At 41.2% G+C, this 13691-nt stretch overlaps 1 protein-coding gene across 4 annotated transcripts in view; it reads left to right on the top strand.

Annotated features, from left to right (window-relative positions):
* Window positions 1–13691, top strand: part of LOC124615480 — a 107437-nt gene that overhangs the window by 82006 nt on the left and 11740 nt on the right. For all 4 annotated transcript variants that reach the window (XM_047143407.1, XM_047143405.1, XM_047143404.1 and 1 more), the window contains 3 exons: window positions 995–1103; window positions 4514–4629; window positions 9870–10086. In XM_047143407.1, coding sequence (XP_046999363.1) covers window positions 995–1103; window positions 4514–4629; window positions 9870–10086 — 442 coding nt within the window. The remainder of the gene's footprint in view (window positions 1–994; window positions 1104–4513; window positions 4630–9869; window positions 10087–13691) is intronic.

Below are 13691 nucleotides of genomic sequence, written 5' to 3'. Positions count from 1 at the left end.
CCAATTTACCTAAGACTGAGTCTTACGTACTCATCCCGTTTCATAGCCCTGCAAATTTGTACATCCAGGTATTTGTACGAGTTGAGTTGACTGATTCCAATTGTGACTCTTTGATATTGTAGTTGTAGGATACTACTTTTCTGCATTTTGTGAAGTGCACAAATTTACATTTTCTTAAAACTTTTTTTTTTAAGCAAGTAGCTAATTTTTGCATCACTTTGAAATCTTTTGAAGATCTGATTGAATATTTGTGCAGCTCTTTTTAAGATAGGTCTTCCTTATAGAAAACTACATCATCTGCAAAACATCTGAAGGTACTAGTAACGTTGTCTACCAGGTCATTTATACCTTTATGTTCACAGACATCGTTGTTGAGGTGGACTGGCTCAAAATAAAAGGGAATAAACTTCGGATGGTTAAAGAAGTGACCTGACTGTGGTGTTCAAACAGCCTGTCTCTCAGATCAATCAAAGTAATTTTCTCTCAATTTTTATAGGGCACTTTTGTTTAACCTATGGCTCCTACTAAGATATGAAGAGCCTCCAGGGTGTGGTGCTTGGGGTATCACTGAAACAATGTGCTACATTTAATATTTTGCTAGGATCTTTAATAATTTTCAACAAATGTATCTGATTATTTAATATAAATTTGTTTTGTGTTTTTATGTTTGTGGTTTTTTTCACTGTGCTATAATGGTTTCATTATCGTATGATACTCAGTTTAGTAATTAAACTTTGTTAATTGGCATTAGAAATTAATTAACTGACCATTTTGTTGAATGCCCAAAATCCAACATTGATACCTGGCAGTGTTAATTTCTTTAGGTAATTCGTACAGTGTGATAAGATATTGTAACCTCAACAGATTGTAAATGTTAAATTTTAATAAATTTTGAGAGAAAAGGATAAAATCATATTGGAATGTTTCAGCATGTTTTTAAATGTTACCTTTATTGTAAAATTAATGGTTCTGTTTTTTTTCCCACCCACTTTAGGTGCCTTCATGTTTAATTATACAAATGCCTAGGTTTGGAAAGTCATTCAAAATGTACCCTCGTATATTACCATCACAGTTACTGGATGTCACTGATATTATTGAGGACTGTAAGTAAATATTGATATTCCTGTAGGTTGTGCAGAAAGTCTTTGCATGAGTGCTATTAGTAATAGATTGTGAAATTTAATATAAAATTCATTATTAGTTTTTGGATTGTTTGAATTTATAGCATTGCTCACTATTCAGCAGAATTAGATGTTCTTAGAAAATTATGTTTGTGTTCAGACTGAAAATTCTATGACTATTGAACTGAATATCAGCTTGTTTGATTCTTGACACACTAAACTTCTGCAGATGAGTACTCCATCTACTATCTGAATAAGGTTGCATTTTTACAGTTAGGCGAAGGAGCACTGATTGCTACTTTTCCAGCAACGACTCCTCCCCCCCCCCCCCCCCCCCCCCACACACACACACACACACACACACACACACACACACACACACGTACAGGTATCTGAAGACTGTCATTAGTGGATATAACTTTGAAACAGACCAATACCCTTTGTCTTCACATTTTATAAGCAGGCTACACACTTGTACATGAAACAAGAACATTCAAATGGAAATGTTTTTTTGTTTATCATTTATTGCTTCAAAAATAATCTCCAGAAATGTTTTTATATTTTGGTTGCGTATCTCTCTGGCCTTGCTCAGACGGACTCTAGACTTCACTGTCAATATTCGGTATACTATTATATTAGTCCTGATAGTAAGTCTATTTGAATAATTGATCCATAGGGCATGGGTGATAGATCTACTTTTGTGCAATGACACATTTATAAAAGGATTAACAGTGGATTGTGTGGAATGCCTTTGGTAAATTTAACTTGAACATATTCTGTATCCCTGCTCAGATGTGTATCATTAATAACAACGTACAAGTCTTAAAGAGAAGAGAAGGGAATGATTGTTGGCTTTCAATTCTGGTCTTCTTATGGAAATAGAATATGGCAAGCAGAGTTCTGACAGAATATAAATAATTTGGGGGGAAAAAGAAATGAATAGAAACAAACTTTAATTCATAAACACAAGGAAAAACATCAACAGTTCTGACTCCAGCAGAATGACTAGTAGTAATGGAGACAACTCAGCTGATAAGTAGAAATGATGAACTGTTGACAGGTGTGTGTGTGTGTGTGTGTGTGTGTGTGTGTGTGTGTGTGATAGAGAGAGAGAGAGAGAGAGAGAGAGAGAGAGAGAGAGAGAGATGTTTGTTTGAAGTTACATTGTACTGGCAGTTTTTCAAAGAGTTCACTTTGACATTGGCATCTTACTTAGCTCACATTTCTCATGAATCTCTCACCCAGCACAGACTCTCAAGCAACTAGAAAAATGTGCGGGTGACATCTGTATATAAGAAGAGTAAAAGAATGAACACACAAAATTACAGACTAGTATCTTTAACATTGGTTTGCTGCAAACTCATTATCCTTGAAGATATTCTCAGTAAGAATATAAGAAATTTTTTTGACACCAAGAAGCTTATGTCCACGAATTAATATGGTTTTAGAAAGCATTGCTCGTGCAAAACTCGGCTTGCCCTTTACTCACAAGAGGTCCTGAAAACCATGGATGAAGGGCAGCAGGTATATTCCATATTCCTAGATTTCCGTAAAGAATTTGATATGGTGCCACACTGCTGAATATCAACAAAGTATACGGAATAGGTTCACTGGTATGTGAGTGGTTCAAAGACTTCTTAAGTAACAAAACCCAGCATGTTTTCCACGACAGTGAGTGTTCATCAGACACAAGGCTATCATTAGGCGTGCCCCAGGGTAAGTGTGATAGGACCATTGTTGTTTTCTGTGTACGTGAATAATTTGGTAGACATGGTAAGCAGCATTCTGTGGCTGTTTGCTGATGATGCTTTGGTGTGTAGTAAGATGTCATCACCAAGTGACTGTAGAAGGATACAAGACTTGGGCAAAAGTTCTAGTTGATGTGATAAATGGAAACAAGCTCTATATTTAGAAAAAGTAAGTTAATGCAGATGAGTAGGTAAAACAAACCCATAATGTTTGAGTACAGTGTTGCTTGACACAGTCACATGGATCAAATGTCTATGTATAACATTACAAAGGATTATGAAATGGAATGAACATGTAAGGAGTGTAGTAGGGAAGGTGAACAGGCGACTTTGGTCTGTGGGGAGAATTTTAGGAAACGGTAGTTCTCTGTAAAGGAGACCGCATATGGGACACTAGTGTGACCTGCTCTTGAGTCCTGCTCGAGTGTTTGGGATCTATACCAGGTTGAATTAAAGGAAGATATTGAAGCAATTAGGAGGCAGGCCGTTAGATTTGTTACCAGTAGGCTCAAACAACACGCAAGTGTTACGGCGGTGCTTTGGGAACTCCAATGGGAATCCTTGGAGGGAACACGATGTACTTTTCGAGGAATACTATTGAGAAAATTTAGAAAACCAGCATTTGAAGCTGACTGCAGAACGATTATACTACCACCAACATACATTGCACATAATGGCCACAAATATAATGAGAAATGAGGGCTCGTACGGAGGCATATACACAGTTTTTTTCCCCCAGATCTATATGCCAGTGCAACAGAAAAGAAAATTACTGGTTGTGGTACAGGATACCCTCCGCCACATGCTTTTTGGTGACTTGTGGAGTATCTATGTAGTTGCAGCAGCAGTTTGGCTTGTAGGTTGGGGTGATGGGTTGTGGGAGGTGGGCTGAGAGGAGAGATTGGAGAAGGGTCGCTGATAGGTCAGAGGCAGGCAGCAAGTGTGTAGGATAGGAATGGAGGAGGGAGAGGCAGTAGGTGCTCAGTATAGGAATGCGATACACAGGTGCTGGTGCCAGTGAAAACATGGAACGCATGGTAACGAGGACATAGAGGAGTGATTGAGAGGGGGTGGTGGGACAGAGGGAGGGGAAACTGTTGAGTAGAGGGTGTGGGTGCTGAGAGTTAGTGGAGATTGAGGCTACGAGGCTTATGAGAGTGAAGGATGAACACAGAAGTAATTTACACATATGTAAATACACACATACCCATCACTTTATCCTTTAACCATCAGTTATCTGACTTCTCAATCATTTCTTACAGTCCATCAAGAAATTTCTATGAAATAGTCATTTTAGATCACATCAGCACACACACACACACACACCCTTACCCCCACCCTCCTGTCCCTCCCATGTCTGACTCTCTGGTGTTCAAATGCTAAGAGGCCTTTTAAGTTCAGTGTTGAAGTTATTATAATTTTCCTGAGGTTTTCATGAACCAATTCCGTTGAATCCCAAAATCCTTTCTAACATTAGATCATATTTTGTTTCCTACCTCTTCCTTGTTTGACTGATGTAATGGTGATTCTCTAGTGACCTTGATGCTAGCAAAAATCACGTTATAATATTCCTTTCTTTATAGTAAGTTTAGAAGAAATTTCTGCAGAATTATTCTTTTGTAACTTGTTTCTTCATATTTATAGCTCCCCGCCAGTGCACAGTCTGTGGTAAACTAGCAGAGTATGAATGCAGAGAATGTTTTGGTCAGTTTGGCACAGGATTGGATAGTATTGCCTTCTGTGAAGAGTGCTTGGGAACTGTAAGTTAATACTTTGACCTTTATCATTAATACTTTTGAAATTTCTGGTACTGCAGAACTGTACAATCATGAATCAACTGTATTTGCTGTAAACATCCAGTTTGCCTTTTTTCTGTTGTGTCTGTCATACTTGTTCTTCCTGAGAGACATGTTTCTAATTTTTGTAGTTTTATACTTTACCATTGATGCTTTCAGTTACTCATTGTGATATTTTAGAGAAGAAGAAAATTTATTGTCACTCCAGACTTTTCTTCTAAGGACCCTTCATCAGACTTAAATATTTTCAGTGGTAGCATCCATATATTTTCAAGTTTGTCTTCTTGCTGTATATTTATCAAATACTCAGAATTTCTTGTAATTCAGGCACAACAGTCCCCAAAATGAAAATTACTTTTTGAAAAATTGCTTAGCTTTTCTTTTTATTGTTTTGGTAGAAAACAGTGTCAGTCAAGGATTTTTTTTAGAAAACAGAAGTGCATTTTGTTTTGGTAGATTTAAAATATCATAATGTTTCCTCTCTTTCTTGTCTATATAATTAGTGAATGTTTGTTAAATACCTTCCTCAGTAATTAATCTTGTGAAGGAATTAATTGTGTGAATAGTAGAATACTGTTTATTGCTTTGTTCTTACATTTAGTGTTTATTAATAAGGGTAATGGTTCAGAGATAAATGGTCATTATCAGGGTAGCTTCAGTTTCTGTGACCACATTCGACCAGCGATAAACTGGTGTTTGTGTGCTGTTTGAATGTGTATTGTTTGAATAACTATGTATCAGATCGTTGATTGAAAATGTTCACAATTAAATAATTTGTTGTAGGTTTGGTGGAACACAGACACTTCCATTTTTATTGCATGTCGTCCTATCCCCTCCCCTTCCCAGGCCCTCAACGGCCTTCGAGGTGACCCCTTCTTTCATCTTCCTTTTCTTCTCACGATGGCACTTATTCACTGGAATATTCGCAGCATTCGCTCCAACCGAGAGGACTTGAAGTTGCTGCTCCGCTTGCACTGTCCGCTCGTCGTAGCCCTCCAGGAAACGAAGCTACGCCCATGCGATCACATTGCCTTGGCACACTACACCTCTGTGCGTTTTGACCTACCCCCTGTGGTAGGTATTCCGGCTCATGGAGGGGTTATGTTGCTGGTCCGGGATGATATTTACTACGACCCCATCACATTGCACACCGGCCTGCAGGCAGTAGCCGTCCGAATTACTCTCCCCACTTTTACATTTTCTATTTGTACCGTTTACACTCCATCGTCGTCTGCCGTTACCAGGGCAGACATGATTCAACTTATTGCTCAGCTATCTGCACCATTTTTGTTAACTGGAGACTTCAATGCCCACCATCCCATTTGGGGCTCTCCAGCATCGTGCCCGAGGGGCTCCCTGTTAGCAGACCTTTTCAACCAGCTCAATCTTGTCTGCCTCAATACTGGCGCCCCTACTTTTTCGGACACATTTCATACCTATTCCCATTTAGACCTCTCTATATGTACTACCCAACTTGCATGCCGGTTTGAGTGGTATGCCCTTTCTGATACATATTCGAGCGACTTCTTCCCGTGTGTCATCCATCTCCTGCATCATACACCCTCTCCATGCTCAGCTAGTTGGAACATCTCCAAAGCCGACTGGGGGCTCTTCTCTTCCAGGGCGACCTTTCAGGATCAAACCTTCACAAGCTGCGATAGTCAGGTCGCACACCTCACGGAAGTCATTTTCACTGCTGCTGAATATTCCATCCCTCACACTACTTCTTCTGCACGTCGCGCACTGGTCCCCTGGTGGACCGCAACATGTAGAGACGCTTTACATGTTCGTCGATGTGCTTTACGCACCTTTAAATGCCACCCTACAGTGGCGAATTGTATCATTTATAAATGATTACGTGCGCAGTGCCGTCATATTATTAAAGAAAGCAAGAAAGTCAGCCGGGCTGCTTTCACAGGCACCTACAACAGTTTTACTCCTTCTTTTGTTATCTGGGGTAGCCTGCGCCGTCTATCTGGCACTAAGGTCCACTCACCAGTTTCTGGCTTGACGGTCGCGAATGACGTCCTTGTGGCCCCTGAGGATATCTCCAATGCCTTCGGCCGCTTTTTCGCAGAGGTTTCGAGCTCCGCTCATTACCACCCTGCCTTCCTCCCCCGAAAACAGGCAGAGGAGGCTAGGCCACCTAACTTCCGCTCCTCGAATCGTGAAAGTTATAATGCCCCTTTCACCATGCGGGAACTCGAAAATGCACTTGCCCGGTCACGGTCCTCCGCTCCAGGGCCTGATTCTATTCATATTCAGATGCTGAAGAACCTTTCTCCTGCGGGTAAAGGTTTCCTTCTTCGTACTTATAATCGCATCTGGATTGAGGGACATGTTCCCGCATGCTGGCGCGAGTCTATTGTTGTACCGATTCCTAAGCCGGGGAAGGACAAGCACTTGCCTTCCAGTTATCGACCCATCTCGCTTACCAGCTGTGTCTGTAAGGTGATGGAGCGAATGGTTAACTCTCGTTTGGTTTGGCTGCTCGAATCTCGGCGCCTACTTAACCAATGTACAATGTGGATTTCGTAGGCGCCGCTCTGCTGTTGACCATCTGGTTACCTTGTCGACCTTCATTATGAATAACTTCTTGCGGAAGCGCCTGACCGCGGCTGTGTTCTTTGATTTGGAGAAGGCTTACGACACCTGTTGGAGGGCGGGCATTCTCCGCACCATGCATACATGGGGCCTTCGCGGTCGCCTCCCTCTTTTTATTCGTTCCTTTTTAATGGATCGACAGTTCAGGGTACGTGTGGGTTCTGTCCTGTCGGACACCTTTCGCCAGGAGAATGGGGTGCCACAGGGCTCAGTTTTGAGCGTCGCTCTTCGCCATAGCGATCAATCCAATAATGGATTGCCTCCCCGCTGATGTATCAGGCTCCCTTTTCGTGGACGATTTTACCAGCTATTGCAGCGCGCAGCGTACATGTTTCCTGAAGCGCTGTCTTCAGCGTTCTCTTGACCATCTTTACTCCTGGAGTGTCGCCAATGGCTTCTGTTTTTCTGCCGAGAAGACGGTCTGTATTAACTTCTGGCACTACAAAGAGTTTCTCCCACCATCCTTATGACTCGGTCCCGTTGCTCTCCCATTCGTGGAGACAACAAAATTTTTAGGTCTTACATTTGACAGGAAACTTAGCCGGTCTCCACATGTGTCTTATTTGGCTGCCCGTTGTACCCGTTCACTAAATGTCCTCCGTGTTCTCAGTGGTATGTTGTGGGGAGCGGATCAAACCGTCCTACTTTGCCTATATCGGTCGATAGTCCGCTCAAAGCTGGATTATGGGAGCTTCGTATACTCCTCTGCACGGCCGTCCATCTTACGCTGTCTCAACTCCATACAACATCGGGGTTTACGTCTTGTGATCGGAGCATTTTATACTAGTCCTGTCGAGAGTCTTCATGCTGAAGCCGGTGAATTGCCACTGCCCTACCGGCGCGATATACTGCTTTGTCGGTATGCCTGTCGGCTACTGTCAATGCCCGACCACCCGTCTTATCGTTCCTTTTTTGACGACTCCCTCGATCGTCAATACGGGTTGTATGTCTGCCCTGCTACCCCCTGGAGTTCGCTTTCGTCGCCTCCTTCAACACCTTGATTTTTCACTCCCTGCAACCTTTCGAGTGGGCGAGAGCCACACGCCACCTTGGCTCCAGGCTAAGGTTCGCGTTCACCTTGACCTCAGCTTGCTCCCAAAGGAGGTTACCCCCGGTTCGGTATACCGCTCCCGTTTTGTCGAACTTCGTTTGAAGTTCATTAATATGACCTTCATTTATACAGATGGCTCTAAGACCAATGACGGGGTCGGTTGTTCATTTATTGTCGGGGCACAAAGTTTCAAATACTGGCTCCATGGCCATTGTTCGGTCTTCACAGCTGAGCTCTTTGCCCTCTACCAGGCTGTTCTTTACATCTGCCACCACCGACATTCTGCTTATGTCATCTGCTCCGATACCCTGAGCGCCATCCAGAGCCTCAGTGATCCGTATCCGGTTCACCCTTTCGTGCACCGGATCCAATGCTCTCTTCAGCAGCTGGTGGACGTCGGTTCTCCGGTTAGTTTTATGTGGGTTCCTGGCCATGTCGGTATCCCTGGGAACGAAGCTGCAGATGCCGCGGCCAAGGCTGCGGTCTTCCAGCCTCGGACACCTTCTTGTTGTGTCCCTTCATCAGATTGTAGCAGGGTCATTTGTCGGCGCATTTTATCGCTGTGGCATGCCGATTGGGGTGCACTTACGGACAACAAGCTTCGGGCCTTGAAACCTCTTCCCGCAGCTTGGACGTCCTCCTCACGTCCCTCTCGGCGGGAGGAGGTAGTTTTGGCCCGGTTACGAATTGGACGCTGCCGATTCAGCCATCGCCATCTGCTGACGGCTGCACCGGCGCCGTTCTGCCCACGTGGGCACTTGCTGACGGTCCGCCACATTTTAACGTCCTGTCCGGATTTTACTACACTGCGTCTTGATCTTGGCCTGCCATGCACTCTCGATGCCATTTTAGCGGTTGACCCACGAGCAGCTGCTCGCGTTCTTCGTTTTATCAAATTAACCAACCTGTCTAAGGACATTTAATTATGCTGTTTTTTTAATCCTATGCCTGTCGATCTTCTATCGTGTTTTCCCTTTTAGTTGCTGTTTTAAACTTGTGCCTCGTGGTGCATATGAATATCTTCTAGCAATAATTTGGTAATTAGTCAAAATTGGTTATCATACTGCTTGTGTGCTCTGTGACTGAGACACATAATATATGATAATTTTCTTAAAAAAGCTATAAAGGCAGATATCCCAAGTTTTTCAATAAGTTGAAATTTTAATCTCATCCTGGAGTTTGTTACCCTCCTTTCTAACTTTTGTGTCGGTTACCTCAGGAAGAAACTATTAGTTCCAAAAGTTAGGAGTAGTTTTTCACTTTGAACCATATCAGTTGTAGAGTTTCAGCACCTGAGGGTAAATACTGGCCAGCCATTCTGTCTCTCGTAAATTCAAAGTACTTACAATTTTATTTATCAATATCTGGATTGAGTGTCCCCTGCATGACATGGAAAAGAATGATGTTATTTGTTCTTAATACTCGGGTCTGCAAGAGTATTAACTGTGGATACTCTCTCCCTATTCTCCTATCCTTATCATTGAAGTGTGGTTATGTTTATCATTGAATTGGTAAACAGTGTATTGAAAACATTTTTGTGTATTTACAGGCTCATAGCCATCAACGAAGAAATAATCACGCGTGGCGCCGACTGTCAGTGCCTGTGGAGTTTTCCGTTTTGCAAGACCACTGCCATATACCCCGACTTTACATGGAACTATTTGCAGTTGTTTGCATTGAAACATCTCATTACGTAGCATTTGTTAAGTGTGGTAGTGGATCTGAGGCTCCTTGGTGTTTCTTTGACTCAATGGCTGATAGAAAAGGTATATACATACATTTAATTTTGTAACATTTGTTCATGATTAAAAATGTCAGCTGTATCATAAAAATGCTATTATTCTTTGTTTTGTGGAACCATCCAATACATTTTGGCCCCATTAAGGAACTCCATTGAGGGTCCTTAGGTCTAAGTTATGGTCAAGAAAGAGTGGTATAATCGTAACCATAGTTGTAAATAGAAACTAACTTACATTTCAGTAGACATAAAGCTCAAGCACTCCATCATTTTTCTGAATTATGCTAACATAAGGCACAGACAACATATAAACTAAACTTAAAAGTTTTGTCTCTGAAGTAACTGAAGGATTTTAGTGTTGGCACAATTCAAAGTACAGTGTGTGATACATTTTATGTCTCCATGATAAATTTTATTAATATAGTTCTGTTCTACTTGCTTGTTTTCTGTTTTCTTTTTCTAATCATGATTAAATTCATGAATCGGGGAGGGTAACTTCATGTTGGAAAATGTCATAGAGCAATCGAGTGTCTGCTGGAAGGCAGCCGGGTGCCTATGGGTGTCGTGGTGGGCAAGTAACTGATATGCGGGCAGTCAGGCAGCTGCACCGTAGCCGACGCAGCTTTTCTGCCAAGGCCGAATGCCTGTGGACGGCGTTGGCCAAGTGATGTGGGCATGCACGGAATGTCTGTTCGGCAAGTAGCCTGTAACACCTGCACCTGTCTGCAGATCAGCTGATGGGTGTCAGCAGTGTGCACATTCCATATGGGGCAATGTTGGTGCAGCTTGGTTTAGAGTATGAACCTTTCCTATAGGAAAAGTTTTGTTTTGGCATCGACAGCTATCTCTCTCTGTTGGTACAATAGAGGGCTGCGCAATGCCTTTCAGAAAGGTACAAAATTTTTATATGGGATGAAAGCATATTGATACAAAAATCTTTTGAGTTATATTCCATGTGAAATCAACTAGCAAAGAAATAAATTTGAACTTTGACAGTTTAGAGGGTGGTTGTTTTTTTTAAGTAGTTTGTTCTACCTGTCAAAATAGGTAAAATATAAAATTAAAAATTGTATGGAAATTTCATTTTTGAGTTATTAATGTTTAAAGTGTAGTGGTTCTTTTTTAAAGTTTCACAAAGCAAGTGATTTTTGTGATGTTTTGAAACATTAAAATGGCTGTATCTCAAAAACTTTTGGCCTTATGTGAAATTTGTGCCATTTTATTCAGTTTCTTATGAGCCGTAAAAATATATGCTATTTGACCATATTCATAAAAACTATATATTTTTACAAACCATAGTTCTTAAATTCTCAAAATTTAAAAATCTTAAATTTTTTGTGTTGGAGAAATGTGTTATCATATATTATTTGTTAATGAGTGTGATATATAATCTCACGATGCTATTACAACGGGTAGATATTGAAATAAATTTTTCTGTTACTGCAGTTTGCTTTACACCTATATCACAACTGCCCAAGTTCAAAATAATGTGCAACTAACCAACTGCAGAAGTTCACAATAATGTGCAGCCCAGCCCCCTACTCCATGCTTCGTAAATGAATTTATTTATTGCCCTAATGTACATTTTTTTGTAGTTGCATTAATTTGTGCACTTGAAGAAGTGATAGAAAACATAACCAGCAAACAGTGGATTAATGTGACAAATTAACAGAGGAATTTGAGAAGTTTTTTTAAGCATACTTCACTACTGCAGAATGAGCTGCTATTGTATGTGATTTTACTGAAAATTATTCCTTTATACTTCAAGATGAATTCAAAGGATTCCTTTGCATTCCACAGCCTGAGTGCAGACGTGTGTTTTTAATAATCAAAATGATGAAAAAATATTATTACCTACAAAAGTTTCTTTTCATCTTAGGCAGCTTGATACACAACACAAAGCTTGGACACATTTAAAAAAAAAAAAAAAATACTTCAGTGATGAATCAACAACATGATATAAGAATCGGAAAAAAACTTTACTAACTTATGACAAGATTAAAGATTTTATCTGAGTGGAGTAAAACTAATATCCCATCAGTCACTTTTTCTGTGTGGCAAATGATGAACATGCAGTAGAAGAAAGGAAGTTTTATGAAGCCATCACAGTCACAGGGACTCAGAAGGCTGGCACTTATTCCTATGACCAAAGCCAAAGTTGAAGCAAGAGGATTTTGATGTTCATAAAATGCATGTGGTTCCATATGCAGATGACATGCCTATGAACAAATTACTGTTCTTTTTGCTGGTACTTATGACAGCAAAAGGTTGATGAATTGTGTGCTCTAAAGAAGTAGTAGTAAACATTTTATTTATGCTTTTAGTGGACCAGTTCATTTTCTCATACAAAAGAAGACCAAGTAGGATGACTATTCCAAAGTTACATCCCACAGCTGCCGCTAGAAGAATGTATAGATCAATGATTGTCAAACTGTGACCCAGTTCAGTCATTCTTGGGGCCTGCAGTTCTCAGCCATATTTTACTAGTGCGACCGGAAAGTTCAGTAAATGATCTCAGAAAATAAAGGAAACAAGATTTACAAGCAAAATACCTTTCTGGCCTTCAAAGTTATCACCATTAGTTACAACATCCTTTTGTCATCCTTTGCAAAGCTGTTGGAAACTGTCAGCAAATGTTTCTTGTGAAATTGCTTGAAACACCTTTGTCATGTGCAAGTATATGAAGAGTAAGTTTTTCCTGGCCAAATAGAAGGCAGGGCAAGAAAAAGAAGTTTACCAACGCCAAATCTGGAGAATAAAGAGAGAATTGAAGAACAGTCACTTTGCATTGAGCACACAGATGTTACAGATATCAACAGTGCCTGAATGCCATCCTCATAGTGATTCCACAAGAAGCTTTGCTGATAGTTTGCGACAACTTTACAACCGATGTCATAAGTGTCTTGTAGTTAATGATTATTACACTACTGGCCATTAAAATTGCTGCACCATAAAGATGACGTGCTACAGACCCAAAATTTAACCAACATGAAAAAGATGCTGTGATATGCAGATGATTAGCTTTTCAGAGCATTTACACATGGTTGGCGCCAGTGGCGACACCTACAACGTGCTGACATGAGGAAAGTTTCCAATCGATTTCTCATCCACGAACAGCAGTTGTCCAGCACTGCCTGGTGAAACGTTGTTGTGATGCCTCGTTTCCAACTTTGATAAAGGTCGAATTGTAGCCTATCGCGATTCGCAGTTTATCGTATCACGACATTGCTGCTCGCGTTGGTCGAGATCCAATGACTGTTAGCAGAATATGGAATCGGTGGGTCCAGGAGGGTAAATACGGAACGCCGTGCTGGATTCTAATGGCCTGGTATCACTAGCAGTCGAGATGACAGGCATCTTATCCACATGGCTGTAACAGATCGTGCAGCCACGTCTCAATCCATGAGTCAACAGATGGAGACGTTTGCAAGACAGCAACCATCTGCATGAACAGTTTGACGATGTTTGCAGCAGCATGGACTATCAGCTCGGAGACTATGGCTGCGGTTACCCTTGACGCTGCATCACAGACAGGAGCGCCTGCGATGGTGTACTCGACGACGAACCTGGGTGCACGAATGGCAAAACGTCATTTTTTCAGGTGAATCCAGGTTCTGTATACAGCATCATGCT

This window comes from Schistocerca americana, chromosome 5 (assembly GCF_021461395.2).
Source record: "Schistocerca americana isolate TAMUIC-IGC-003095 chromosome 5, iqSchAmer2.1, whole genome shotgun sequence".
Lineage (NCBI taxonomy): Eukaryota > Metazoa > Arthropoda > Insecta > Orthoptera > Acrididae > Schistocerca > Schistocerca americana.
This window is presented reverse-complemented; position numbering and strand designations above follow the sequence as displayed.